At 43.6% G+C, this 27,739-nt stretch overlaps 1 protein-coding gene across 2 annotated transcripts; it reads right to left on the bottom strand.

The window, feature by feature from the left end:
- On the bottom strand, positions 1 to 23,572 carry STARD4 (StAR related lipid transfer domain containing 4). Of its 2 annotated transcripts, XM_056552402.1 has the most exons (7): positions 23,442 to 23,512; positions 17,912 to 18,161; positions 16,612 to 16,725; positions 7,022 to 7,071; positions 6,401 to 6,527; positions 4,061 to 4,175; positions 1 to 1,116 (listed from the first exon to the last, which is right to left on the bottom strand). In XM_056552402.1, exons 3-7 carry the CDS (start codon positions 16,714 to 16,716, stop codon positions 881 to 883), a joined length of 633 nt encoding a protein of 210 aa, XP_056408377.1. In that variant the 5' UTR covers positions 16,717 to 16,725; positions 17,912 to 18,161; positions 23,442 to 23,512; the 3' UTR covers positions 1 to 880. The 2 variants fall into 2 exon arrangements, with proteins under 2 accessions (XP_056408377.1, XP_056408376.1); XM_056552401.1 differs by lacking the exon at positions 17,912 to 18,161 and having other exon boundaries at positions 23,442 to 23,572.
- Positions 23,573 to 27,739: the final 4,167 nt, after the last annotated feature.

Below are 27,739 nucleotides of genomic sequence, written 5' to 3'. Positions count from 1 at the left end.
TATATATATATATATATATATATATATATATATATATAGGCACATGTGTATGTGTGTTCGTGCATTCATGATGTATGCCACAAGCACAAAGCTGAATAAACATTGTGTGTGTGACTTACTAAGGGTTATAATTTATGGTCAATATTTATGACATCCAACAAGCAACCCATTCAAAGCATTGCTATACATGCGGGATCGGCTAAAACACTGGTTTAAGTCACAAGATGTCCAAGTCGCCAGTGTGTAGGTGAAAGGTCCTTGGGGTCATAGACATGTCTTGAATCCCGCACCATGTCCTATATAATATTCCGATCTCCAGGGACGTGCACAGGGTGACTAGAAAGGGGGCTTGAGCCCCTGCCCTTTTGATGTTCCTCCTAAAAGTGCCCTCGGCAGTGCTGGGTAGAAATAATTATGATAAGTGACCTTTTTTTTACATTTCAGCCCGTCCCTCACATATCTGTGCATATCCCTGCCGATCTCATATTTTTGGACGGAAACTTTACAACCAATATATCTAAAATTTAGCCAGTTAGAGGCAAAGCAGCATGTGCAAATGTGACTGCAAAATTATTATAAATACATTTCAGTCAGCTAAATAGAATACATTTCTTAAAATATAGGTCATTGCCATTTTCGGTCAAAAAATATTCTGCCCTTATGGAGTGTTAATATGCAATCATTTTAAACCATGGTGCCTTCCGCTGTTGCAAAATGACAACTCCCAGCATGCCCGGACAGCCTTCGGCTGTCCGGGCATGCTGGGAGTTGTCGTTTTGCAACAGCTGGAGGCACCCTGGTTCGGAAATACTGATCTAGTCTAAAGCACTCACTGCTGGTTATCCTTTAATAACACAGAGTATTGCGAACAAATGCTGCTTCAAGACCGTGACTTCTTCAAGGCCTTCTTAAGGTCAATATAGAAGTTCACTAGGGAGCCCGCCATAGCAAAGTCCACCGTGCCGTGAGGAAGCATCCCTCGCAGGTCAGTCTGGATGTAACCGGTCAGGTAGCTGTGCTCAGGATTGTTCTGGAGAGGTACACAGAACCAGCCGCAAGGGTGATTATATCCGCGGACACAATGCGGCCTTACCGCTTCATGTTCAATACTAACACCTGGGAAAGCAAAGAGATATGTAAGTGCAAACCATAAGCAGACATCTCCAGCAGGAATGGCGCACGGTTCACACAAATGGCTTTCACTCACTTCAGACTGAAAGCAGAATAAATGCTGGGGTTACTCTGTCAGTCATAGGCAACCTGAGGCACTGCACATGCTGTGGACTACATCTCCCATGATGCTCTTACAGCCAAAATGCTGCCAAAGCATCATGGGAGATGTAGTCCAAAACATCTGTAGTGCCAAAGGTTGCTTATGCCTGCTCTATGGAGAAGATTTATCAAAACCTGCGCAGAGGCAAAGTTGCCCAGTTGCCTATAGCAACCAATCAGATTGCTTCTTTCATTTTTCAGAGGCCTTGTTAAAGGGAAACTCCGGTGGAAAACATTTTTTTTTTTTTTTTTAATCAACTGGTGCCAGAAAGTTAAACAGATTTGTAAATTACTTTATCTTTATCCTTCCAGTACTTTTTAGCAGCTGTATGCTACAGAGGAAATTCTTTTCTTTTTGAGCTTCTTTTTTGCCTTGTCCACAGTGCTCTCTGCTGACACCTGATGCCTGTATCAGAATCCTCATAGCAAACCTATGCTGCTCTGGACAGTTCCTGAGAAGGAAAGAGGTGTCGGCAGAGAGCACTGTGGACAAGACAAAAAAGAAATTTAAAAAGCAAAGAATTTCCTCTGTTGCATACAGCTGCTAATAAGTTCTGGAAGGATAAAGATTTTTTAAATAGAAGTAATTTAGAAATCTGTTTACCTTTCTGGCACCAGTTTATTTTAAAAAAAAAGTTTTCACCCCGAGTACCCCTTTAAGATAGTAAGAAGCTGATTGGTTGCTATGGGCAACTGGGCAACTTTGCCTCTGCACAATTTTTGATAAATCTTTAGAAATACAGAACTGAAATCTGATAGGAATCCATTTAGCGTCACGTTGGATAGGCAATTCACATTTCTGGATCAATTCCGGGGACCAAGGGACCAAATTTCGTCTCAGTTTACAAATAACTGTAACACTTCTACTTGTTCCCCACACAGGATTTTGGTCAGCATTGTAAGCCAAAACTAGGAGTGGACCATTCAAAGAAGAAATGTTTGTTCCATCTCTGGTTTTGGCTTGCAAATACTGGTACAAAAATACTGACCCGATACTGATGTGTGAAAATGGCCTTTAATGGAGGACTCCAGTGAAAATTTTTAGTATCCATTATGCCCAAACTTACCATCCACTGCTACCCTGAGGCCGCCGATATTGCAGTCCCATCTACCGGCCCCAGTCTTTTTGGTGTCCGAATAGTCACACTGCTCTAATCACTGGCCACAGCGATGTCCTACCTGGGCCGGTGATAGGCTGAGCGGCAGTGTAATGTAACGGCCCATTACAAGACAGTGCCGCTCAGCCTATCACTGCAGCCAGTGATTAGCTGAGCTGCAGTGTGACACGTCAGGCACCAAAAGCTGAAAAGAAGACTGGACCCGGGGGACGGGGCAGTGATATTGGCGGCACTGGGGGAGCAGGGATGGTAAGTTAGAGTTTGTTATGTTTATTCCAAAAGCCCAGTCATAATAGATTTAAAAAAAAAACCACTGGAGTTCTCCGGTAATGCCTGTACACATGAAGCTGCACTTACTGTCTGGCACCAGTTGATTTGAAAATAGTTTTGTTCTCTGGAGTACCCCATTAAAGGGGTACTCCACTGGAAAACTTTTTTTTTTTTTTTTTAATCAACTGGTGCCAGAAAGTTAAACAGATTTATAAATTACTTTTATTTAAAAATCTTAATCCTTCCAGTACTTATCAGCTGCTGTATGCTCCACAGTAAATTCTTTTCTTTTTGATCCTTTCCACCGGGTACTCCACTGGAAAACATTTTTTTTTTTTTTTTAAATCAACTGGTGCCAGAAAGTTAAACAGATTTGTCAATTACGTCTATTTAAAAACCTTTATCCTTCCAGTACTTTTTAGCAGCTGTATGCTACAGAGGATATTTTTTTTTTCTTTTTTGCCTTGTCCACAGTGCTCTCTGCTGACACCTGATGCCTGCGTCAGGAACTGTCCAGAGCAGGAGAAAATCCTCATAGCAAACCTATGCTACTCTGGACAGTTCCTGACACGGATAGAGGTGTCAGCAGAGAGCACTGTGGTCAGACAGAAAAGAAATTCAAAAAGAAAAGAACTTCCTCTGTAGTATACAGCAGCTAATAAGTACTGGAAGGGTTAAGATTTTTAAATAGAAGTAATTTACAACTCTGTTAAACTTCCTGGCACCAGTTGATTTAAAAAATAAATAAAATGAGAACCTCTTTGAACCCAGAATCTCCGACTGGTTCTAACAGATTAACATGAGGTCTGTTAGTTGTGCTGCAGAGAGTCAGGGTGTAGTATCTGAATTACAAAGTCTAAAATGTGGCCAAATAAGAGACTTTATTTTGTTTAGGATGTCAGTAAAAGAAGATTCCAAGGGATAAATTACAGATGCATTTTTACATCTATATTACAGACACAAGTCCTGGACTATCCGTGGGTCTAATGACACAAATAGTAAGCATTATGGATATTTGTGATGCTATCATTATTGGTGATCGGACTTGAGGTCAGGCCTGCACAAAAGTGCATCCGTATTACAATAGTCTAAAACTGCCCTAATACTGGACATTCGGGAATTAGGGCAGCTGAAAATGTATAAGCCACATGAAGACAGCTGTAGATTTGTACAGTGCAGTGTTACAGAACCTCATCCATTATACAGTGGAGGAAAAACTGTATAGAATTTGAATCCACAACATGTCCTCCCTATATGTTACAGGCAGACATTTCTACTAAATGTAGCCGTACGATGCCGATAAAATAAGGAGTATAAAGGTTAACAATCTTCTTGTTTCAAAATAAAATATTTTACAAGCTGTAAAAACGGACAAAGAATATAAAACATTGAACACATACCGCACGTTAAAAGGCCATCTTCATATTTTGTGGTATAGGAGAAGTCTATAAACTCTCTTGGGGAGATGATGTTCAAAAGTTGTCCAGCGGTCGTGTAGCGCATCACACAGCAACCCTATTGTGTGAAAAGAGAAGCAGCCAGATGTATCAATATACGCATTAACATTTACGCATTTGTGTGGCTACAAATGTCGCAATTTATATACAAAACACAAAGCTAAAATAGGAAATTGTGTAATAATCACAATAATAGTAATACACAGTAAAGGCTTTAAAGTGCCCACGGCCAGAAGAAACTAAAGCGGGGGGCCTTGTGGCAAAATGTAGACATTCAGATATTGCAAACTATATGGCAAATAAAAAGTGGTAAATTCATTGGATTTTAAACTAATTCCAGCAAAAAGCAACTACTGATTAAGATTAGAAGCCTAGTGGGCTAATAACTGGGATTTTGTATTTTTCATATTCCACATTGTGGAATGTGCACCATAATGATATTCCCTAACAAAACAAGTTGTGGCGCTATGTAAACAATGGAATTTATGACCACAATATGTCTTTTGACAGGGATGGGGCACAGGCGAAGCACCCCGACACTGATCTCCTGTGCCAAATATTGCAGGAGCTTGGCTGTTGAGCGGCAGCAGAGTTCCTGTTCAAACTGTCAGGAGCAGAAAAACCCTGATCCTTGTAGTTTAAACCCCTTAGATGCCATATTCAAATTGTAATTGTGGCATCTAAGTGGTTTTTGGACATCTGGCTGCCACAACTGCTGGGAGGTGGATGGGTTTCCATAGCAGTAGATTGTCTAATGTTTTGTAAAAATATAATTTTCATTATATAAAGACACATTTTCCCCTTACAAAATATTTTTATATAACACATAAATAATTAAAAAAAAATTAAATTTGGTATCGCTACATCCATAGTGACCTCAACTTTAAAATTATCTCATTATTTATCCCACATGGTGAATGCTGTAAAAATAAAATTAACGACACCAGAATTGTTGTATTGTGTTAATTTGCTTACCAAACAAATTGAAAAGAAAGCGATCAGAAAGTCCCCCACAAAGGAGCCATTAAAGAGTAGAACAAGCGATGACACACACTTCACAGACTTATAACTAGCGATCACTGAGGGTCTCAGGAGTGAGACCCGTTGTGATAAAAAATGTGGAAATCTCTGGGCAACAGGTCATAAGTTTTTTTTATGATTTTTTTAATGATAGTAAACCTTTAAAACATTAAATGGGCACTCTCATTAAAAATATTTTTGCTGTCGCACCCCTTATGGTAAATAAAAAATCTTTCTAATACTTTACTTGTACTTTAAAAAAAATAATAATAATAATAATTAGTTTCCTGTTTTATTTGTGTTTAAAAAAAAACTGCCATTAGGTGTCTCCCTACTTGACAAGAGCACATTTACCCCATCTTTGGACTTTGGGCTCCTGCTGGCCTGGCAGAAGTCCAAAATCAGGAAATGCTGAGGGGGTGTGAGCAGCCTTAGCCAATCAGAGCTCATATGCCACTGAATTGCTCTGGGCTATGTGTAGCAGAGTGAGGGAGGAAGTTCTCCCCAGTATGGCTTCAGATGATGTCACGCCTGCTGGGTAACGCCCCTTCCCAGTCTTTGAATCTGAGACTGAGCAAAAAATACAGAGCAAGGGGTGGTTAATTATGATGGGGGAAGTGAACTGTGAGGATTATAAAATTTAACAAGATCTTGAAAGGTACTCTTTAATAGGAATCTGTCAGAAGATTTGACCCCTTCAAACTGCTGCCTGCCTAGAAAGATTAGAGTAAAACCAGTTTTAAAATACCAAGCTGGCTGGTTATGCTTGTTGCATGACTGAGTAATACAAGCATTTCCATCTCCTTCACACTGCTCCCTTCCTGTGCAGTGTCCTCTCTGTAGCTGTCAGAGAAGAGGGGAAGGGGCGGGGTCCTGTCATTGGCTACTGCTCAGGAAGGGACCGCCCAGTAGGCACTTACAATCACAGTACGAAGGGCATTTCGTTCACCTTGGTATGGTTGTACTGCTTTAAACATAGTGCCTGGCCTATTTGTTTTTGGGGTGACAAGCCACCGTCTTCAGAACACATAAACATATGGCCGAGCTGAACGTTCATGTGTATGAGGAGCATGGCAGAGCTAGATGTTTGTTTGTCAGCAGGTACTAGAGGTGTTTGGGCACCTTTACTGCAATAATAGTGATATATATTTCCCTATATGGGCAGTCGGACACACAAGAAAGGTTTTGCCTTACTAGAAAAAAATAAAGCTGTTCCAGGAATAGCAGCTAGTAATAAAATTTTAGAACAAAATACAGAAGTACCTGTTGCAAATCCTTGATAATATCCATTGTGGTCATCAAGCTGTCCCACTGTAGCCTGTAAGGTCCTGGTCGGATATAGTCAACGATTCTGTTTGTGACATCTTTCACAACTCCCTCCACTTTATAGCTGTAGCCAAAAAAAAAATCAAACTGAGCTTAAAAAATAAAAAAGCTGCCCCTCACCCACTATACGTACAGTGACAATGGGGGAGATTTATCAAAACCTGTGCAAAGGAAAAGTTGCCCAGTTGCCCATAGCAACCAATCAGATCGCTTCTTTCATTTTGCAGAGGCCTTGTTAATAATGAAAGAAGCAATCTGATTGGTTGCTATGGGCAACTGGGCAACTTTTCGTCTGGACAGGTTTTGATAAATCTCCCCCACTATGTCTACTGATCGCTTGGATAGATCTCCGGTCAAGCCCTCTTTAGTCAGTTGACCCCTCCCGCCCAACCACATCTCCACTGGAAACAAATCCGGAGATCCTGGTTGATCAAACTTTTATAGCATATACAATCTATATATTATAAATATCTGTAATATGAAAACCTCACCACTGAACAGACATTCTACTTTGCATTTATTCTATTAAAATACTTGACATGTTTCGTAGACACTCACAGGCAACCACCAAATTCCTCAGAAGGTTTGCGCCAGACAGTGACATTGCTCTGGAAAACGGAGATGGCAAAGTCAATATTGTTAGTTCAAATAACCTTACAATCTAATGTAATACAATCCATGTACAGGACACAAAGGCTATATAGTAATGGAAATATACAAAGAACATGTACACTTTCTCCACTCTTTATTCATCTCCATACATATATTTGCAAAGACTAATAAAATTAAAGCTTTTGTACTGCATATTGTTGTTTATTTAATATGTTATTATTTACCGTGAACAAACATGACACGTCAGGTAAAGCTCTATAGTAGAATTAAAAGGATATCCCGGACCGTTCATATTTACTACACCATTCCATACAGCCCAAAAAAGTTATGCCAACGTACAGTGGTCCCTCAAGTTACAATATTAATAGGTTCCAGGACGACCATTGTATGTTGAAACCATTGTATGTTGAGACCATAACGCTATGGAAACCTGGTAATTGGTTCTAAAGGCACCAAAATGTCATCCAAAAAATTGGAAAAAGTGAGGATTAAAGAAAAATAAGTAGATAACTAATATAGATAAAGCAAGTCCTTACATATAAAAGTAAGAAAGATCTGCTGGGAGCTGTAATCACTGTCTATGGCAGTGTTTCCCAAGCAGGGATCCTCCATTTGTTGCAAAACTACAACTCCCAGCATGCCCGGACAGCCTTTGGCTGTCCGGGCATGCTGGGAGTTGTAATTTTGCAACAGCTGGGTGCACCCTATTTGGGAAACACTAGTCTATGTAGAGGACAGGAGCTTCTTCGGGTCCTGTACAGAACACACAATGTCCTAAAAAAGTTACATGGAGTTGCCCTCAGCTGGTGTCCAAAGGAGCAGCTAACCCTGGTACAGGTAAAGTGTACAGAACATGTAATACCTCTCTGTACTGTAGGGGGCACTACCAGACATCAGTCAGTGCATACGCTTCAGGAATACAAGGGTTTTACCAGTGAATTCCCATTCTGATTGGTCGGTTCTTCCAGCCATTGACAGGTATCACAGATCTGGACTGTCTGTAGCATTGTATGTTGAGTCTGGTTTCAAGTTACAATGGTCCAGAAAAGACCATTGTATGTTGAAACTATTGTATGTTGAGGCCATTGTAAGTTGAGGGATCACTGTATACTCATGTATGAGAAAATTATTTTTCCGCGCATGGTGTCAATAGGGCCCTTTGAAATGTTTACTGCATACACTGAATGTACAGTGATCCCTTAACTTACAATGGCCTCAACATACAATCGTTTCAACATACAATCGTCTTTTCTGGACCATTGTAACTTGAAATTAGACTCAACATAAAATGCTACAGACAGTCCAGATCTGTGAAATGTGTCAATGGCTGAAAGATCCGACCCATCAGAATGGGCATTTTACTGGTAAACCCCCTGTATTACTGAACTGCATGGACTGAATGGCTGTCTGGTAGCGCCCCCTACAGTACAGGGAGGTATTACATGTTCTGTACTATTTACCTGCACCTTTGGACACCAGGTGAGGGCGACTCCATGTTACTTTTTTAGGACATTGCGTGTTCTGTACAGGACCCTGAAGAAGCTCCTGTCCTCTACATAGACCAGTGTTTCCCAACAAGGGTGCCTCCAGATGTTGCAAAACTACAACTCCCAGCATGCCCGGACAGCCTTTGGCTGTCCGGGCATGCTGGGAGTTGTAGTTTTGCAACAGCTGGAGGCACCCTGGTTGGGAAACACTGACATAGACAGTGATTTACAGCTCCCAGCAGATCTTTCTTACTTTTATATGTAAGGATTTCCTTTATCTATATTAGTTATCTACTTATTTTTCTTTAATCCTCACTTTTTCCTATTTTTGGATGACATTTTGGTGGCTTCAGAACCAATTACCAGGATTCCATAGAGTTGTGGTCTCAACATACAATGGTTTCAACATACAATGGTCGTCCTGGAACCTATTAATATTGTAACTTGAGGGACCACTGTACTGTTTATTTGTTATGTGAAAATGCTTTTATTTTTAATTGTTTTTAAAGGGGTACTCCGCCCCTAGACATCTTATCCCCTATCCAAAGGAGCATCGTGACATCATTGCTCCGCCCCTCGTGACATCACGGCCCGTCCCCTTAATGCAAGTCTATGGGAGGGGGCGTGATGACTACCACGCCCCCTCCCATAGACTTGTATTGAAAGGGGCGGGCCGTGACGTCACGAGGGGCGGAACCGTGACGTCACGATGCTCCAGCCCCTGTACTGCCCGTCATTACGTGCAGAGCGAACTCGCTCTGTGCTGTAATGAGAGCGGGGTGCCGCAGCGGGGATCCCAGGGCTCCCCAGCAGCGGGACCACAGCGATCTGACATCTTATCCCCTATCCTTTGGATAGGGGATAAGATGTCTAGGGACAGAGTACCCCTTTAACCCCTTCCCGCAGAATGGCATATATAAACGCCGGGTTGTGCAGTGCGTTCGCGCATCCCGGCGTTTATAAATGACATGCAGTTAACCCGGCGATGCGCAGCATCGCACGGGTTAACTGGCAGAAGTCCCGCTGTTTCCAGCAGGGGACAACTTCTGCTTCACCCCCAGGAACATCCATTGATGGTCCTGGTCAGCGATCACTGTGATTGGTCCCTGTGGACCAATCACAGTGATCTGGGGTGAAAGTTCAGATCCCCCGCACTGCCCGCCCCTGGAAGTCGGGCAGAACGGGGGACGAAGGCTGCAGGGGCTCGCGGGGACCTGCGGCATTCGGGGGGAACACGTGGGGACCGGCGGACTTACCTGATCCAGCGGCGGGACCGAGGAGCAGCGCGGGACCGGCCACGTGGACGAGCAGCGACGGGTAAGTATGTGGTCCTCAGAGGCAGCAGTGAAGATCTTCACTGCTGCTTCTAGGAGTCTGAAAACTACAACTCCCAGCATGCCTAGACAGCCTTTGGCTGTCTGGGCATGCTGGGAGTTGTAGTTTTGCAACATCTGGAGGTCCCCAGTTTGGAGACCATTGTATAATGGTCTCCAATCTGTGCTCTTCCAGCTGTTGCAAAACTACAACTCCCAGCATGCACTGACTGTCCAGGCATGCTGGGAGTTTTAGTTCAGCAACATCTGGCCCTTCAGATGTTGCCGAACTACAACTCCCAGCATGCCCTTCAGCTGTCTGGGCATGCTGGGAGTTGTAGTTTTGCAACAACTGGAGACACACTGGTTGGGAAACATTGTTTCTAACTCAGTGTTTCCTAACCTGTGTGCCTCCAGCTGTTGCAAAACTATAACTCCCAGCATGCATTAACAGACCATGCATGCTGGGAGTTGTAGTTTTGCAACATCTGGAGGGCCCCAGTTTGGAGACCATTGTATAATGGTCTCCAATCTGTGCTCTTCCAGCTGTTGCAAAACTACAACTCCCAGTATGCACTGACTGTACAGGCATGCTGGGAGTTTTAGTTCAGCAACATCTGGCCCTTCAGATGTTGCCGAACTACAACTCCCAGCATGCCCTTCAGCTGTCTGGGCATGCTGGGAGTTGTAGTTTTGCAACAACTGGAGACACACTGGTTGGGAAACATTGTCTGTTTCTAACTCAGTGTTTCCTAACCTGTGTGCCTCCAGCTGTTGCAAAACTATAACTCCAAGCATGCACTAACAGACCATGCATGCTGGGAGTTGTGGTTTTGCAACAGCTGGTGCACCCCCCCTGTGAATGTACAGGGTACATTCACATGGGCGAGGCTTTTACAGTGGGTTTCTCGCATCTTGAGATGCAGCAAATTTTGCGCTGGGAAACTCGCTGTAATCCCCCGCCCATGTGACTGTACCCTAAAAACACTACACTACACTAACACAAAATAAAATAAAAAGTTAAAAACACTACATATACACATACCCCTACACAGCCCCCCTCCCCCAATAAGAACGTCCAGTACACCACTGTTTCCAAAGAAGAGCCTCCAGCTGTTGAAAAACAACAACTCCCAGTAATGCCGGACAGCCGTTGACTGTCCACGCATGCTGGGAGTTTTGCAACAGCTGGAGGCACCCTGTTTGGGAATCACTGGCGTAGAATACCCCTATGTCCACCCCTATGCAAATCCCTAATTTAGGCCTCAAATGCGCATGGCGCTCTCTCACTTTGGAGCCCTGTCGTATTTCAAGGCAACAGTTTAGGGCCACATATGGGGTATCGCCGTACTCGGGAGAAATTGCGTTACAAGGTTTGGGGGGCTTTTTCTTCTTTAACCCTTCATGAAAAGGAAATGTTGGGGTCTACACCAGAATGTTAGTGTAAAAAAATTAAATTTTTTACACTAACATGCTGATGTTGCCCTATACTTTACATTTTCACAAGAGGTAAAAGGGAAAAAAGCCCCCCAAAATTTGTAACGCAATTTCTCCCGACTACAGAGATACCCCATATGTGAGCGCAAAGTGCTCTGGGGCACACAACAAGGCCCAGAAGGGAGAGTGCGCCATGTACATTTGAGGTGATTTGCACAGGGGTGGCTGATTGTTACAGCGGTTTTGACAAACGCAAAAAAAACAAAACCCCACATGTGACCCCATTTCGGAAACGACACCCCTCACGGAATGTAATGAGGGGTGCAGTGAGAATTTGCCCCCCACAGGTGTCTGACCGAGCTTTGGAACAGTGGTCCGTGAAAATGAAAACTTGTACAGCCCACTGTTCCAAAGATCTGTCAGACACCAGTGGGGGGCAAATGCTCACTGTATCCCTTGTTACGTTCCTCAAGGGGTCTCGTTTCCAAAATGGTATGCCATGTGTTTTTTTTTTGCTGTTCTGGCACCATAGGGGCTTCCTAAATGCGATATGCCCCCCGAGCAAAATTTGCTCTCAAAAAGCCAAATATGACTCCTTCTCTTCTGAGCATTGTAGTTCGCCCATAGTGCACTTCAGGTCCACTTATGGGGTACCTTCATACTCAGAAGAGAAGGGGTTACACATATTGGGGAGTATTTCCTGCTATTAACCCTTGCAAAAATGTGAAATTTGGGGGGAAACACACATTTTAGTGGAAATTATTTTTTTTTTTTTTACATATGCAAAAGTCGTGAAACACCTGTGGGGTAATAAGGCTCACTTTATTCCTTGTTACATTCCTCAAGGGGTCTAGTTTCCAAAATGGTATGCCATGTGTTTTTTTTTTTTTGCTGTTCTGGCACCATAGGGGCTTCCTAAATGCGACATGCCCCCCGAGCAAAATTTGCTCTCAAAAAGCCAAATATGACTCCTTCTCTTCTGAGCATTGTACTTCGCCCATAGTGCACTTCAGGTCAACTTATGGGGTACCTCCATACTCAGAAGAGAAGGGGTTACAAATATTGGGGGGGTATTTCCTGCTATTAACCCTTGGAAAAATGTGACATTTGGGGGGAAACACACATTTTAGTGAAAAAAAAAATTTTTTTTTTTACATATGCCAAAGTCGTGAAACACCTGTGGGGTATTAAGGCTCACTTTATTCCTTGTTATGTTCCTCAAGGGGTCTAGTTTCCAAAATGGTATGCCATGTGAGGGGTTTTTGCTGTTCTGGCACCATAGGGGCTTCCTAAATGCAACATGCCCCCCAAAAACCATTTCAGAAAAACGTACTCTCCAAAATCCCCTTGTCGCTCTTTCCCTTCTGAGCCCTCTACTGCGCCCGCCGAACAATTTACATAGACATATGAGGTATGTGCTTACTCGAGAGAAATTGGGCTACAAATATAAGTATACATTTTCTCCTTTTACCCCTTGTAAAAATTCAAAAATTGGGTCTACAAGAACATGCGAGTGTAAAAAATGAAGATTGTGAATTTTCTCCTTCACTTTGCTTCTATTCCTGTGAAACACCTAAAGGGTTAAAATGATGACTGAATGTCATTTTGAATACTTTGGGGGGTGCAGTTTTTATAATGGGGTCTTTTGTGGGGTATTTCTAATATGAAGACCCTTCAAATCCACTTCAAACCTGAACTGGTCCCTGAAAAATAGTGAGTTTGAAAATTTTGTGAAAAATTGGAAAATTGCTGCTGAACTTTGAAGCCCTCTGGTGTCTTCCAAAAGTAAAAACTCGTCACTTTTATGATGCAAACATAAAGTAGACATATTGTATATGTGAATAAAAATTTTTTTTATTTGTAATATACATTTTCCTTACAAGCAGAGAGCTTCAAAGTTAGAAAAATGCAAAATTTTCTAATTTTTCATCAAATTTTAGGATTTTTCACAAGGAAAGGATGCAAGTTACCACAAAAATTTACCACCATGTTAAAGAAGAATATGTCACGAAAAAACAATCTCGGAATCAGAATGATAACTAAAAGCATTCCAGAGTTATTAATGTTTAAAGTGACAGTGGTCAGATGTGCAAAAAACGCTCTGGTCCTTAAGGCCAAAATGGGCTTGGTCCTGAAGGGGTTAAAGCCAGTGTAAAACAGTGACAGAAATGTGTTTAAGGATTGTTATATTTTTCCAAGGTACTATGTGTCAGTTAGCGCATATCTCATCCAGGGAAAGCTGGGTGAGATGTGAAGAATCAAGGTATAGTTGAATCCCTAGTAGACCATAGCTGCTGAGGACTTTGGTAAAGTCTGCTTTCGGGCCTGTATTTTTAGGGAATAAAAGGCAGGTCGGTAGAGCTTTAAAACAAAGTGTTACTGATTCTGCAGGCTTAAGCTGTTAGAAACCAGTACATCTGATGGGAATTGGAGTCCTAATGTCTGCAGCCTAAAAAAGGGACATTTGTGTGAGTAACAAATTTGATGATTGTTTTGTTGGGTGGCTGGTAGTAAGCCACCTGTCTAGATAGGTAAGATTATTGTATAGTTAACGCTTGGACAAACAAGAATTTATTTTGTATTTTGTGCCCGAGGGTGAGAGCTGTATTTTTGTTTGCTAAAAAAAACTAAAACGGTAGAAAAGAGTCTTGTCTAATCTTAAAGGGGTACTCCAGTGGAAATTATTTTTTTTTTTAAATCAACCGGTGCCAGAAAGTTAAACAGATTTGAAAAACAGACTTGTAAATATTAATCCTTCCAGTACTTACCAGGTGCTGTATGCTCCACAGGAAGTTCTTTTCTTTTTTAATTTATTTTCTGTCTGACCACAGTGCTCTCTGTCTTAACTTCCCTGTCCCTGTCTCTGACTGCTATCTGCCTGGCTCTACGGAGCTAATCTTCAAGACTATGAGGGTTCATTCACACAGACGGATCTGCAGTGTAAAATACCTCCGCCTACAATGGAGCAGACACACTGCGATGTGTGAGTCGCTATGTGCATGCGAGGTGTACTCATACGCATCACGGCCGCTTCCCCTGCTCCCTGAGCTAGGCCGAGAGCAGCCACGATGTGTGCAAGTATACTGCGCATGCGCGCGGCGACTCGCACATCGCAGTGTGTCTGCTCAGAGCGGCGGATTGCCGCTCCGAGCAGGCACATCTGAAGGCACACTGTAGGGTCCATCGTCGATACACTGCAGATCCGTCTGTGTGAATGAGCCCTAAAAATTATTGAAAAAAAATGTTGAGTCTTGAGTAGGTAATGCATTTTCACTAAAAATATGAAAACAAACTGCAAACTGTCAAGAGCACCTAAATCCTGATGAAGAGAGCTAGGTAGTCTCGAAAGCTTGCCTTCTTTTAAGTCAACCAATTAATGTTACTAACAGCTGGGGACTCTCACCTTTTCTCTCGATCTCGATAGATTACCACGGTACAAAGATATTTCTTTTTTTTAATAAACTCCCATAGACTTCTCTACAAAACCCAACACATTAGAGACTATCAGCAAATTTCTAGGAGCTCTGTGTACCTGGATGGTAGGATCCCTCTGGCTCTGCCCTACATACAGTACATCTCGTCCTGGGGAAAAAAAAGTGCAGGAACTCCCCCATGATTTCCACTCAAAGGCAGGTCCTGTGGAACTCCTGCTGTGGAAAAAGTGCAGGAACCCAGTTCTCATGCTTTCCTGCAGGCCTTGAGCCCTGATCTCACCTCTAATAATATTAGTTAGGTATTAAATGATTTCTGCTCTTATAAATGAGGATGAGAAAGTAGCAGAAGTGATGTGGAATGTAGGTCACATCTTCACTGGTGAACTCTGTCTTCTATTCAGATAACACACTGGGAAAATGGATAATAATCAGGGCTCTTAGTAGATCTTTAACCAGAATTGCTTGCAGGAACACTTTCCCTATTACCTAACCACATAGAGATTATTAAAGTGTACCTGCACTCACCAATATAACAGATAACCTTTCAAGATAACGTGTCCCTTGTTTGTACATGAGGATTAACACTATTTCTGACCATTATATATCTTGAATATAGAATGTTGTTTACCATATTTCTGCTCTGCAGCCTTTATGTGTACTTTTTAGTTGTCCTGAGGAAGTGGATGCAGACTATCTGCAATGATGTCTTCTATACACTGCACAGACACACACACAGATCCTTCTCCCCTTTATCTCTCTAGCAGACCCAAAGCAGCAGCAACCTTGAGGACATTATAGAGCTATGCTGAATAGTATAAGCTGTGAATCCAGCAATTGATAATATATAACACTTATGAGAGATTTTAACAACTTCTCTGTCTCTCCCTCTGCCGTACTATCCCTCTGCATCTCTTTCTCACTTCTGTACAGACTTCTATGGGAAGCTGTAAAGTGATCCTTAATTTAACTGATAAGATATACTAGTTTCATGCATTCACTTGTACTACTCTCTATCAGGCACTAGTGAATATGTTGCAGCTGACCAGAGACACCAGAGGCAAATAATGAATTATTATAGTTATACACCTCATAACACCAAATTTTTGGGAATTTTGGATATTTTTTAAAGAAATGTTTTAAAGGGGTTTCCCAGTCAAAAAACAACTTATTCAATATGCACAGTTTACCACGATAAACAGCATGACTTGTACCCTGAGCTCACACATTTACAGTCTGACATTTATTACTGTATTTATGACTACTAGGATACAGGTCTTAGTCGTGCTTGAGATTCTTTTCAATCTCGGATTAACAAGGACGTCGGAACAAAGTTTATCTGAGATATGTGACTACAAGGTTAGATCTACCACCAATGCTGAAGTGTATAGATGTGCCAGTGAGAAGAAAAAGGGACAATGCAAGAAAAAATATACATCTAACTCCACAGGGGGACCTTTATATGCTTTATTGTACCCCCCATTTCTGCAGCTAGAAGGGAATCCAAATGTTCGATTTAGTAAAGTGGACAAGACAGTGTCACTAGGATACACTCATTGTCTACAACTAACCTACTATGATATTAATGAAAAACCTGCACCTTTTTGATAAATGTAGAAGTACCCATGACATACGCCCAGGCAAATGGGGGTCATAAGAACTTGAATTACACAATGATACATTCCTAAATGTTTTTGTTGGTCCAGGAAAGCAATAAGGCACATTGCTTGCTCAGGTGACAACATTCGAGCAGAAAGGGACTGACTATTTTGTATTGGTAACATTATGGATCTCTAATAAGTGTATGGGTAGCTTTTCCTACACTGTGGTAAACAACAAATAAGGAAAACATCTTGGGAGACACTTACTGCTTTCTTAGCCACACTCCATGCATCGTCTGGGATGTTGTGGTACTGGATCAATGTGTTCTGCAATTTTGTGGACATAGAAGGAACGTCGATCTCATCCTCCATGATTCTAATCTGAAACAAATGGGAAACATACAAGATATATTAATGGCACCATGTCCATCATATATCACATTCCGAAGTATTATTAAAGAACAGCATTAAGATCCATGATTAGGAAAAAGTGTCTACCTGTTCGGCTGATGTCACCTTTCCAACAACCCCTTTAACCTTTAGGCTCCATGAACACAGGGGAGCCCCATGTAGCTTGTAGGGCAGTACACAGTACACATTAGGATATGTTCACATTGTTTGTTTTGCATATCTCCGCAAAGCTGTAGTGGCTCATGAATCCATGAGCCACTACAGGGCATATACTAAAGGTATGAGGCCATCACAAAGCAACGTATAACATGCAGTAAAGGTCACAAATACAAATTGTACAGCTGTACGTCTGGCAGATAAACCAGGCCTTCCCTTGGTGTCTGCTGTGAGAATAAAGCCTGAACACAATGAGGGGAAATTATTATTTATTTTTGGAAGGTCTAATATTGTCCCAGCCATTTTTTGCATCAAAAGTGTATGACTTGTGAAACAAGAGACATTTTGTACGTTGTTCTACAGTAGTCAGTTTTTTTGGATTGGTTTGTGCAATGGTCATGAATTTACAATGAGCGCCTTTTTAAAAAGTTGCATAATTCTGGCAAAAACAGCCCTCAAAAGGTGCAACCACTCCACACTTTTACCGCGCAATTATTAGATGCTGTTTAATCTGCGCCAAATTTACCACCTGCCATGCACCATATTGATAAATTTGGCACACATTTGCCAAACTCAACACTCAAAAAACAGCTAACAAAAGAGGCATACCACAATCACTTATGATAAATTCCCCCAATGTAAATATAGCCTTACTGCAGGGCTTGACAAATTTGTTAGGAATTTAGGAGCCAGCTAAAAAAAAGTGCAACGTGACATTATGTGACGTCATATGATCAGTTACTAGTGTCCCCCTCAGTCATTACTGTTCCTTCATCTACCTGTGTGTCACAGTCATTACTGTCCCCTCATCTCCCCGTGTCACAGTGATTCATGTTTCCTCTGTGTGTCAGTTATTACTAACCCCTCATCCCCCCACCATGTGTCCCAGTCATTAGTGTCTGCTCATCTATTTCCCCATGTGTCAGCTATTAATGTTGCCTCATCTCCCAATAAGTCTCCACTCATCATAAAAAAAATAAGAAAAAAAATGTTTACTTACCTCCTGCTCCGCTCCCACTGTGATCACCCGTTCTGCCTCCAGTGTTCAGCATCTGATGTCTTTAGTAGGTGCTCCGGTGTACAGCAGCAGTTGTCTTTGGTTAGTGCTCCAGGGTCACCTGACTGCCGCAGCCAATCAGCAGCCTTGCCATGACGCACCATTCTCCTGAATACCAAACATCCCCGCCAAGGCCGCCGATTGGCTGGGGCATTCACCTGACATCTGCTGCTCCTGTAACACCGCAGTGCGACTGCAGGCAGAGGAATCAGCACAAGAATGTAGTCAGAGGTAAGTAAAACATTTTTTTATTTATTTTTTAAATGGATACTGGGCAGACAAAATACCGGGCCACCACAAAATTCCTAGTCGCCTGACATGGTGCCCAGGATGTGTCAAGCCTTGCCTTATTGAGCCACTTATTGAGTATAATTTACTGCTAGGGAGAGATGTATCCCTCAAGCTGGCCCCGGGGAGCAGCCGCAAGGACCTGCCCCAAAAACTAGTTACCCAGGTCCTGGCGGGATTTTTTAACTATTTACTAGAAGTAAATCATAGTGTCCTGGGATCGCCATGCCTGCACCAGTTTTATGTTGCACGCGGCTTCGGCAGCATAAAACTGATGACAGGTTCCCTTTAAAAGGGCCAATTATCATCTGAAAAAGTTCCTTATAATCGTGTCCAAGGGCCAGCGATCAGATAGCATGTCCCCTTTAAGCTTACTTACGGCTTGCAGAATATTTTGACCTAAATTGCTCATGCTTCCTCATTCACATAGAGGGTGTAAGTTCATGTGCCCCTGTTGGAGATTTGGGTGACTGATGGGTGGTGATGCAGTCACTGGCTGATATGTTGCACAGACTAGAACAGTGTTTTCCAACCAGTAAGCCTCCAGCTGTTGCAAAATTACAACACCCAGCATGCCCGGACAGCCAAAGACCATATGTGATTGATCCTGATACCATATGTGATTGATCCTGATTCCATATGTGAATGATCCTGATACCATATGTGATTGATCCTGATTCCATATGTGATTGATCCTGATACCATATGTGATTGATCCTGATTCCATATGTGAATGATCCTGATACCATATGTGATTGATCCTGATACCATATGTGATTGATCCTGATACCATACATATGTGATTGATCCTGATTCCATATGTGATTGATCCTGATACCATATGTGATTGATCCTGATTCCATATGTGATTGATCCTGATTCCATATGTGAATGATCCTGATACCATATGTGATTGATCCTGATACCATATGTGATTGATCCTGATTCCATATGTGATTGATCCTGATTCCATATGTGAATGATCCTGATACCATATGTGTAATGATTATGGTGAGTGACTATCAGTCTATGCCAGTATTCCCCAGCCAGTGAGCTTCCAGCTGTTGCAAAACTACAACTCCCAGCATGCCCTGACAGCCTTCGGCTGTCCGGGCATGCTGGGAGTTGTAGTTTTGCAACAGCTGGAGGCATGCTGGTTGGGAAACACTAGACTAGAAAAAAAAACAGTGAGTAGTATTATTTATGATCATCTGTTCTCCATCCAGGATTGTAGCGTGAAGAGTATAGGGGTGTGTGCATGAGAACCTGCTTGACTACTACCTGGGCGCCTGCCAGCTGACTGTTCACACAGTGGTGCCCTTTAATCCTTTTAATCAATAATAATACAGACAGTCTTATAAGGTTAAGTTTACACAGAGGGTACGCATGCATGGCAGCATGGACACTATAATAGTTATACACTACAATTTTTCTACAATTGTAACAGATTTAGAACATGATCTTATTTCAAAACCAACTATTTTTCTCATAGCTGCTTGTGAATGGAAGCTGTGATAGTACGGCCTTTGGGGAAAGGAAAGTAGTCCAGTTGAAAAAAAAAAGTGTATACAGCGTTTGTGTATCTCCGGCTCTTCCATAGAGATACATGGATGGGGCATGTCGGACACCGTTTCGTGCCGTGGTTGACACACTGCAAAGATTGCAGGGGTCCCATCGGTCAAACCTCCTGCAATCTGGCACTTAGCCCTTATCCGCAGGATAATTATTAATGTCCCCTCCTCTTCCAATTGCGTGTGACAGTCATAAGTGTTCCCTCATCTTAAAAACAAAAAATACAGTTTTACTTACATCTACCTCCATTCTCAAGCTGAACCCCCATTCTGCCGTCAGTGTTCACCATGTCTTTGGCCGGCGCTCCAGTGTCACCTGACTGCCACAGCCAATCAGCAGCGTCCCCATGACATGCCGTACTCCTAAGTACAGAGCGTTACCGCAAAGGTTGCAGTGTTCATCTGACATCCGGTGCTCCTGTAAGATCGGAGTGCGACCGTAGGCAGAACGGGGGATCAGCGCAGGAATGTAGGCAAAGGTAAGTAAAACCGTTTATATAAGCTTTTTTTTGTAGACTGGACTAATCCTTTATGAGTGTTGTTTCACTCTCTGTTCTTAAAGTGTACCTGTCATTTAATAAATAAAATAAATAAATAAATGAATTAGACATGTTATAGACTTCAAAAACTCCAAAAATGAAGGCAGCTCAAAACAACACAGTTGTGCCCACTGAAAACATACACACAAAAAAAACTAACAACAAAGTACAACAAAAATATATATCTTTTTTTTTTTTTTGCATAGTATAGATACAGAAATAAATCTTTGCAAAACACTTTAAAAACAAAATGAGTAGGCACCAATGCCATGGAAAAGCAAATAAAGCGTGGCAAAAAAATCAATATACTGTTGGTCAAGAGCAGAAGGTGATATAAACAAGTGATGAAATAAAATGTCCTTGTAAATAAATAGAAGCAGGAAAAACACTGCACAAGAATAAAGAGGAACAATACTAAATAATCACAATGATCTAAAGCCCAAAAAATACAAAATCACAATAACTGTCCTATATAGAGCCCACACCCAGTGTATACATAACCCAACATTTTTCGCCCTGATGAAGCATATTCAGTGCGAAACATACGTTGGGGCATGTACACACTGGGTGTGGGCTCTATACAGGACAGTTATTCTGCTTTTGTATTTTTTTTGGTTTAGATCACTGTGATTACTTTGTACTGTTTCTCTTTACTCCTGTGTTATCCTTTGTGTTTTTCCTGCCTCTATATATTTCCATCTGCTCCTGTATAACATTATATTGATTTTTTTGCCTATGTTTATTTGCTCCTCCTGGGCATTCATCCATGTGTGAGCGATGGTGCCTTCTCATTTTCTTTTTAATGTTTTCTACAATAATTTTTTTTGATCTTTAATTAAGAAATTATACATATTTTTATTAAACTTTGTTACTAGTGCTCCCTTTTTCCATGTTCATGTCGCAGAGACAAGTCAAAAGTTTCGATCGGTAATGGTATTAGGGCTGAGACCCCCACAGATCAGGAGAAGGAGTTGGAGAAGCATGTTTCACTCCCCAGCTCACAGCAATCTCTGTCCAGCTTCTCTGGTTGGCCCCATAGACTTATGGGGCCCCAGGATGGTGATCACTACGAGCCTGGGAGTAAAGTACACTTCTCTCACTCATGCTCCTGATCAGTGGGGGTCTCAGCACTGAGACCCCAACCAATCAAAACTTTTTATATGTTGCATCTGCTTCGGCGCTTCGTTCTGAGCAGGACAGACCCTTGCACAACAGACATAACAAGATCCTGACGGATCCTGTTGACTTTTATGGGATCTGGTGGGTTCCCGTCTGGTGTGGGATCTTAGCGGAGAAAAATTACAGTATTTTATTGCAGTATTTTATTTTCTCGGCTCATGCCTCATTATCTCGATGGATTCTGTGAACAGAGCTTTGATGCAGATATGAACCTAGCCCTGACAACCCAGTTCATACACCGATCCTTTTTAGCTCTCAAAAGATATTGTGCATTATACTATAAGGTGGCCATAAAATAGTCGCTACCGCTATGATCACGGAACAGATTTGGGTGCAATCGGAGTGCTTACTGGTAAGGAAAGATAGTAAGACTGTTCTATCAGTATAGAAAATTCTGGAATTGGAAACAGTCTGCACTGTGGGTCTGCACGAGCCCAGGTGTATCTGTCCTCACATGGAATATGACGGAGAAGTGTCCTGAATGACAGAGCTGATCTCTAGGGGTCGCAGCTGATTGATCCTGATACCATATGTGACTGATCCTGATACGATGTGATTGATCCTGATACGATATGTGACTGATCCTGATACGATATGTGACTGATCCTGATACGATATGTGACTGATCCTGATACGATATGTGACTGATCCTGATACGATATGTGACTGATCCTGATACGATGTGATTGATCCTGATATGATATGTGACTGATCCTGATACGATATGTGACCGATCCTGATATGATATGTGACTGATCCTGATACGATATGTGACGGATCCTGATACGATATGTGACTGATCCTGATACGATATGTGACTGACCCTGATACGATATGTGACTGATCCTGATACGATATGTGACTGATCCTGATATCATATGTGACTGATCCTGATACGATATGTGACTGATCCTGATATCATATGTCACTGACCCTGATACGATATGTGACTGACCCTGATACGATATGTGACTGATCCTGATACGATATGTGACTGATCCTGATATCATATGTGACTGACCCTGATACGATATGTGACTGATCCTGATACGATATGTGACCGATCCTGATACGATATGTGACTGATCCTGATACGATATGTGACTGATCCTGATACGATATGTGACTGATCCTGATATCATATGTGACTGATCCTGATACGATATGTGACTGATCCTAATAGGATATGAGAAGGATCCTGATACCATATGTGATTGATCCTGATACCATATGTGATTGATCCTGATACCATATGTGAATGATCCTGATACAATTTGTGATTGATCCTGATACCATATGTGATTGATCCTGATACCATACGTGATTAATCCTGATACGATATGTGATTGATCCTGATACGATATGTGAATGATCCTGATACCATATGTGATTGATCCTGATACAATACGTGATTGATCCTGATACCATACGTGATTGATCCTGATACAATTTGTGAATGATCCTGATACAATATGTGATTGATCCTGATACCATATGTGATTGATCCTGATACCATACGTGTAATGATTATGGCGAGTGACTATCAGTCTATGCCAGTATTCCCCAACCAGTGAGCTTCCAGCTTTTGCAAAACTACAACTCCCAGCCTTCGGCTGTCCGGGCATGCTGGGAGTTGTAGTTTTGCAACAGCTGGAGGCACTCTGATAGAGAAACAGTGTTCCATTAGCAGTGTCAGTTATTGTCCAACACTATCCCCCTATTTGGTCCAGAATTGGCATGTTTTGCCTGCAGGCCAGTAATAAGCATCATCTCACAATACAACCTATTCACCATCTATTGTAGAACCACAAGCCCCAGCAATCCATGTGATTTGGCCCTTACAAGGCGTCAGATTCCCCGTACATGAGAAATAACAATAAGTCCCCGGACACTCACCGCTCCGTGTTACTCTCAGTCCGGATGGCAGCAGCGGACTGCGCTCGGTATCAGCAGTTTCACTATCAGCCAATCACAGCCTATTGTCATTCATAAGGCGGATCCCGACGGGGAGATGCGACCAATCAGAGGAGAGCGGCATCATAGCCCCGCCCCACCGAGCTCCTAGTCACTGAAGTATCAGGAGGGCGGAGCTCTGAGTCATTCAAGCATCCTTGTGTAATGTGGAGGAATAGATGTGCGGCGCTGACAGCGGGGGGAGGAGACTCTTCGGGATGGCTGCACAGCATTATGGGTATTGAGACCCATTCATGTCTCTCCATAAGAAGCACGATATTCCCTTCATAACTATTAATGGTGCATGAATTGTATATGGCACCAATGGCTGCTTATTGGGGGAATGAACACTTATCCCCTAAGAAAGTGAGCTGGCAGTGCCAATCCACACCCAGTACTGGTAGCCCATTGCAGTTCCCTGGAGACGGCAGTTTTGCACAGTTTCGTACCCACAGAAAAATGGGGCAACCAAGAAGATGCTTCCTCTCTCCAAGCACTCCAAAACAGCCGCATGGGCTGCCACTAAGGTCTGGTACTTCTAATTCACACCTTAGACCCAGAAATTAACTTAGTCCGCAGACCATTAGACTAGTTCAGACCCCAGACCAGAGCCTACATTTGTTTCTTACCCTTTGACTAGAGCACTAAAATCAGACCCAAGATCTGACACCTAAATTTATTCAGACCCCTATACCAGACCCCTATATTAATTAAGACCCCAGGCCAGACCCCTTGATTACTTTCGACCCCAGACTAGACCCTTTCATGAATGTAGGCTCTTACATTAAGACCCCAGACCAGACCCCTACATTAATTTGAACCCTAGACTAGAACCCTAAATTAATTTAGACCCCAGACCCAGTCCCAAAATGAATGCAGACAAGATCTCTAAATAAATTCAGACCACTAAATGAAATTCAGAACCTGGACCAGAACCCTAAAATAATTCAGACTCCCAGACAAGACCCATAGGCGTGAGCGCGGGGTGTGCCTGGGCACACCCTAATCGCCCCCCGTCACATTCGGGACATCCTTGTGTCCTGAAAGATATTTTGAGGACACAAGGATGTCCCTGTTACATTTCTGCGGCGGCCCCCGCGTTAACTTTAAAAACGCAGGGGCCGCCGGGAGGTAGCGCACGCAGGGACGCCACTGACGTCCCGTGCGTGCGCCCTTACGAAGGGAGGAGCGGTGCATTGAGGAGGAGGACGACGCACGCATGGAAAGTTGAATGTCATTTTCGGTGTTCCAACCACCGCTCCTCCAGTCCCGGGACCAACTGCTATGGCCTATAGGCCATAGCAGTAGATCGTGACCCCGGTCCCCGGACCGGAGGAGCGGTGGTCGGAACACTGAAGTGGGGAAGTACACAGACATACAGCCTCCAGCCATACACTGTATATGGCTGAAGGCTGTATGTCTGTGGGGGAACTATACTGCAACTAATGTGGGGGAACTATACTGCACCTAATGTGGGGAACTATACTGCACCTAATGTGGGGAACTATACTGCCAACCTAATGTTGGGAACTATACTGCACCTAATGTGGGTGTCACGATGCCGGCTGGCAGGTAGTGGACCCTCTGTGCCAGAGAGGGATTGGCGTGGACCGTGCTAGTGGACCGGTTCTAAGCCACTACTGGTTTTCACCAGAGCCCGCCGCAAAGCGGGATGGTCTTGCTGCGGCGGTAGTGACCAGGTCGTATCCACTAGCAACGGCTCACCTCTCTGGCTGCTGAAGATAGGCGCGGTACAAGGGAGTAGGCAGAAGCAAGGTCGGACGTAGCAGAAGGTCGGGGCAGGCAGCAAGGATCGTAGTCAGGGGCAACGGCAGAAGGTCTGGAAACACTGGCAAGGGACACACAAGGAACGCTTTCACTGGCACTAAGGCAACAAGATCCGGCAAGGGAGTGCAAGGGAAGTGAGGTAATATAGGGAGTGCACAGGTGATAACCCTAATTGGAACCACTGCGCCAATCAGCGGCGCAGTGGCCCTTTAAATCGCAGAGACCCGGCGCGCGCGCGCCCTAGGGAGCGGGGCCGCGCGCGCCGGGACAGAACAGACGGGGAGCGAGTCAGGTAGGGGAGCCGGGGTGCGCATCGCGAGCGGGCGCTACCCGCATCGCGAATCGCATCCCGGCTAGCAGCAGGATCGCAGCGCCCCGGGTCAGAGGACGTGACCGGAGCGCTGCAGCGGAGGAGGTGAAGCGAGCGCTCCGGGGAGGAGCGGGAACCCGGAGCGCTCGGCGTAACAGTACCCCCCCCCTTGGGTCTCCCCCTCTTCTTGGAGCCTGAGAACCTGAGGAGCAGACTTTTGTCAAGGATGTTGTCCTCAGGTTCCCAGGATCTCTCTTCAGGACCACAACCCTCCCAGTCTACTAAAAAAAAATTTTTCCCTCTGACCTTTTTGGCAGCCAAAATCTCCTTGACCGAGAAGACGTCCGAGGAGCCGGAAACAGGAGTGGGAGGAACAGATTTGGGAGAAAAACGGTTGAGGATGAGTGGTTTGAGAAGAGAGACGTGAAAGGCATTAGGGATACGAAGAGAAGGAGGAAGAAGAAGTTTATAAGAGACAGGATTAATTTGACACAAAATTTTGAAAGGACCAAGATAGCGTGGTCCCAACTTGTAGCTAGGGACACGGAAGCGGACATATTTAGCGGAGAGCCATACCTTGTCTCCAGGGGAAAAAACGGGGGGAGCTCTTCTTTTCTTATCCGCGAACCTCTTCATGCGTGAAGAAGCCTGTAAGAGAGAATTTTGGGTCTCTCTCCATATAATGGAAAGGTCACGAGAAATTTCATCCACAGCGGGCAGACCAGAGGGCAAGGGGGTAGGGAGGGGGGGAAGAGGGTGACGGCCGTACACCACGAAAAATGGGGATTTGGAGGAAGATTCAGAGACCCTGAAGTTATACGAGAATTCGGCCCATGGAAGGAGATCTGCCCAGTCATCCTGGCGGGAGGAAACAAAATGTCGCAAATAATCACCCAGGATCTGGTTAATTCTTTCTACTTGTCCATTGGACTGGGGATGATATGCAGAGGAAAAATTTAATTTAATCTTGAGTTGTTTACAGAGAGCTCTCCAGAATTTAGACACGAATTGGACCCCTCTATCCGAGACAATCTGCGTAGGCAACCCGTGAAGACGAAAAATGTGTACAAAAAATTGTTTAGCCAACTGAGGCGCAGAAGGAAGACCAGGAAGAGGAATGAAATGTGCCATTTTGGAGAATCGATCAACGACCACCCAAATAACAGTGTTGCCACGGGAAGGGGGTAAATCAGTAATAAAATCCATACCAATCAGCGACCAAGGCTGTTCGGGGACAGGCAGAGGATGAAGAAAACCAGCGGGCTTCTGGCGAGGAGTCTTATCCCGGGCACAGATAGTGCAGGCTCGCACAAAGTCCCCAACATCCGTCTCCAGAGTCGGCCACCAATAGAAGCAGGAGATGAGTTGCACAGATTTCTTGATGCCCGCATGACCTGCGAGATGGGAGGAGTGACCCCATTTGAGGATTCCGAGGCGTTGGCGTGGAGAAACAAAGGTCTTTCCTGGAGGAGTCTGCCTGATGGAGGCAGGAGAAGTGGAGATCAGGCAGTCAGGTGGAATGATGTGTTGCGGAGGGAGATCAACTTCTGAGGCATCCGAGGAACGAGAGAGAGCATCGGCTCTAATGTTCTTATCGGCAGGACGAAAGTGAATCTCAAAATTAAATCGGGCAAAGAACAGAGACCACCGGGCCTGGCGAGGATTCAGCCGTTGGGCCGACTGGAGGTAGGAGAGGTTCTTGTGGTCGGTGTAGATAATAACAGGAAATCTTGATCCCTCCAGCAGATGCCTCCATTCCTCAAGTGCTAATTTAATGGCTAGAAGCTCTCGATCCCCGATGGAGTAGTTCCTCTCCGCTGGAGAGAAGGTCCTAGAGAAAAAACCACAAGTGACAGCATGCCCGGAAGGATTTTTTTGTAGAAGAACAGCTCCAGCTCCTACTGAGGAGGCATCAACCTCCAATAGGAAGGGTTTGGAAGGGTCAGGTCTGGAGAGCACGGGAGCCGAAGAAAAGGCAGACTTGAGTTGTTTAAAGGAGTCTTCTGCTTGAGGAGGCCAGGACTTGGGATCAGCATTTTTTTTGGTTAAGGCCACGATAGGAGCCACAATGGTAGAAAAATGTGGAATAAATTGCCTGTAATAATTGGCGAACCCCAAAAAGCGTTGGATAGCACGGAGTCCG

This window comes from Hyla sarda, chromosome 1 (genome assembly GCF_029499605.1).
Source record: "Hyla sarda isolate aHylSar1 chromosome 1, aHylSar1.hap1, whole genome shotgun sequence".
Taxonomy (NCBI): Eukaryota; Metazoa; Chordata; class Amphibia; order Anura; family Hylidae; genus Hyla; species Hyla sarda.
Note: the sequence above shows the minus strand (reverse complement) of the source record. Positions and strands in the feature narration are given on the sequence as shown.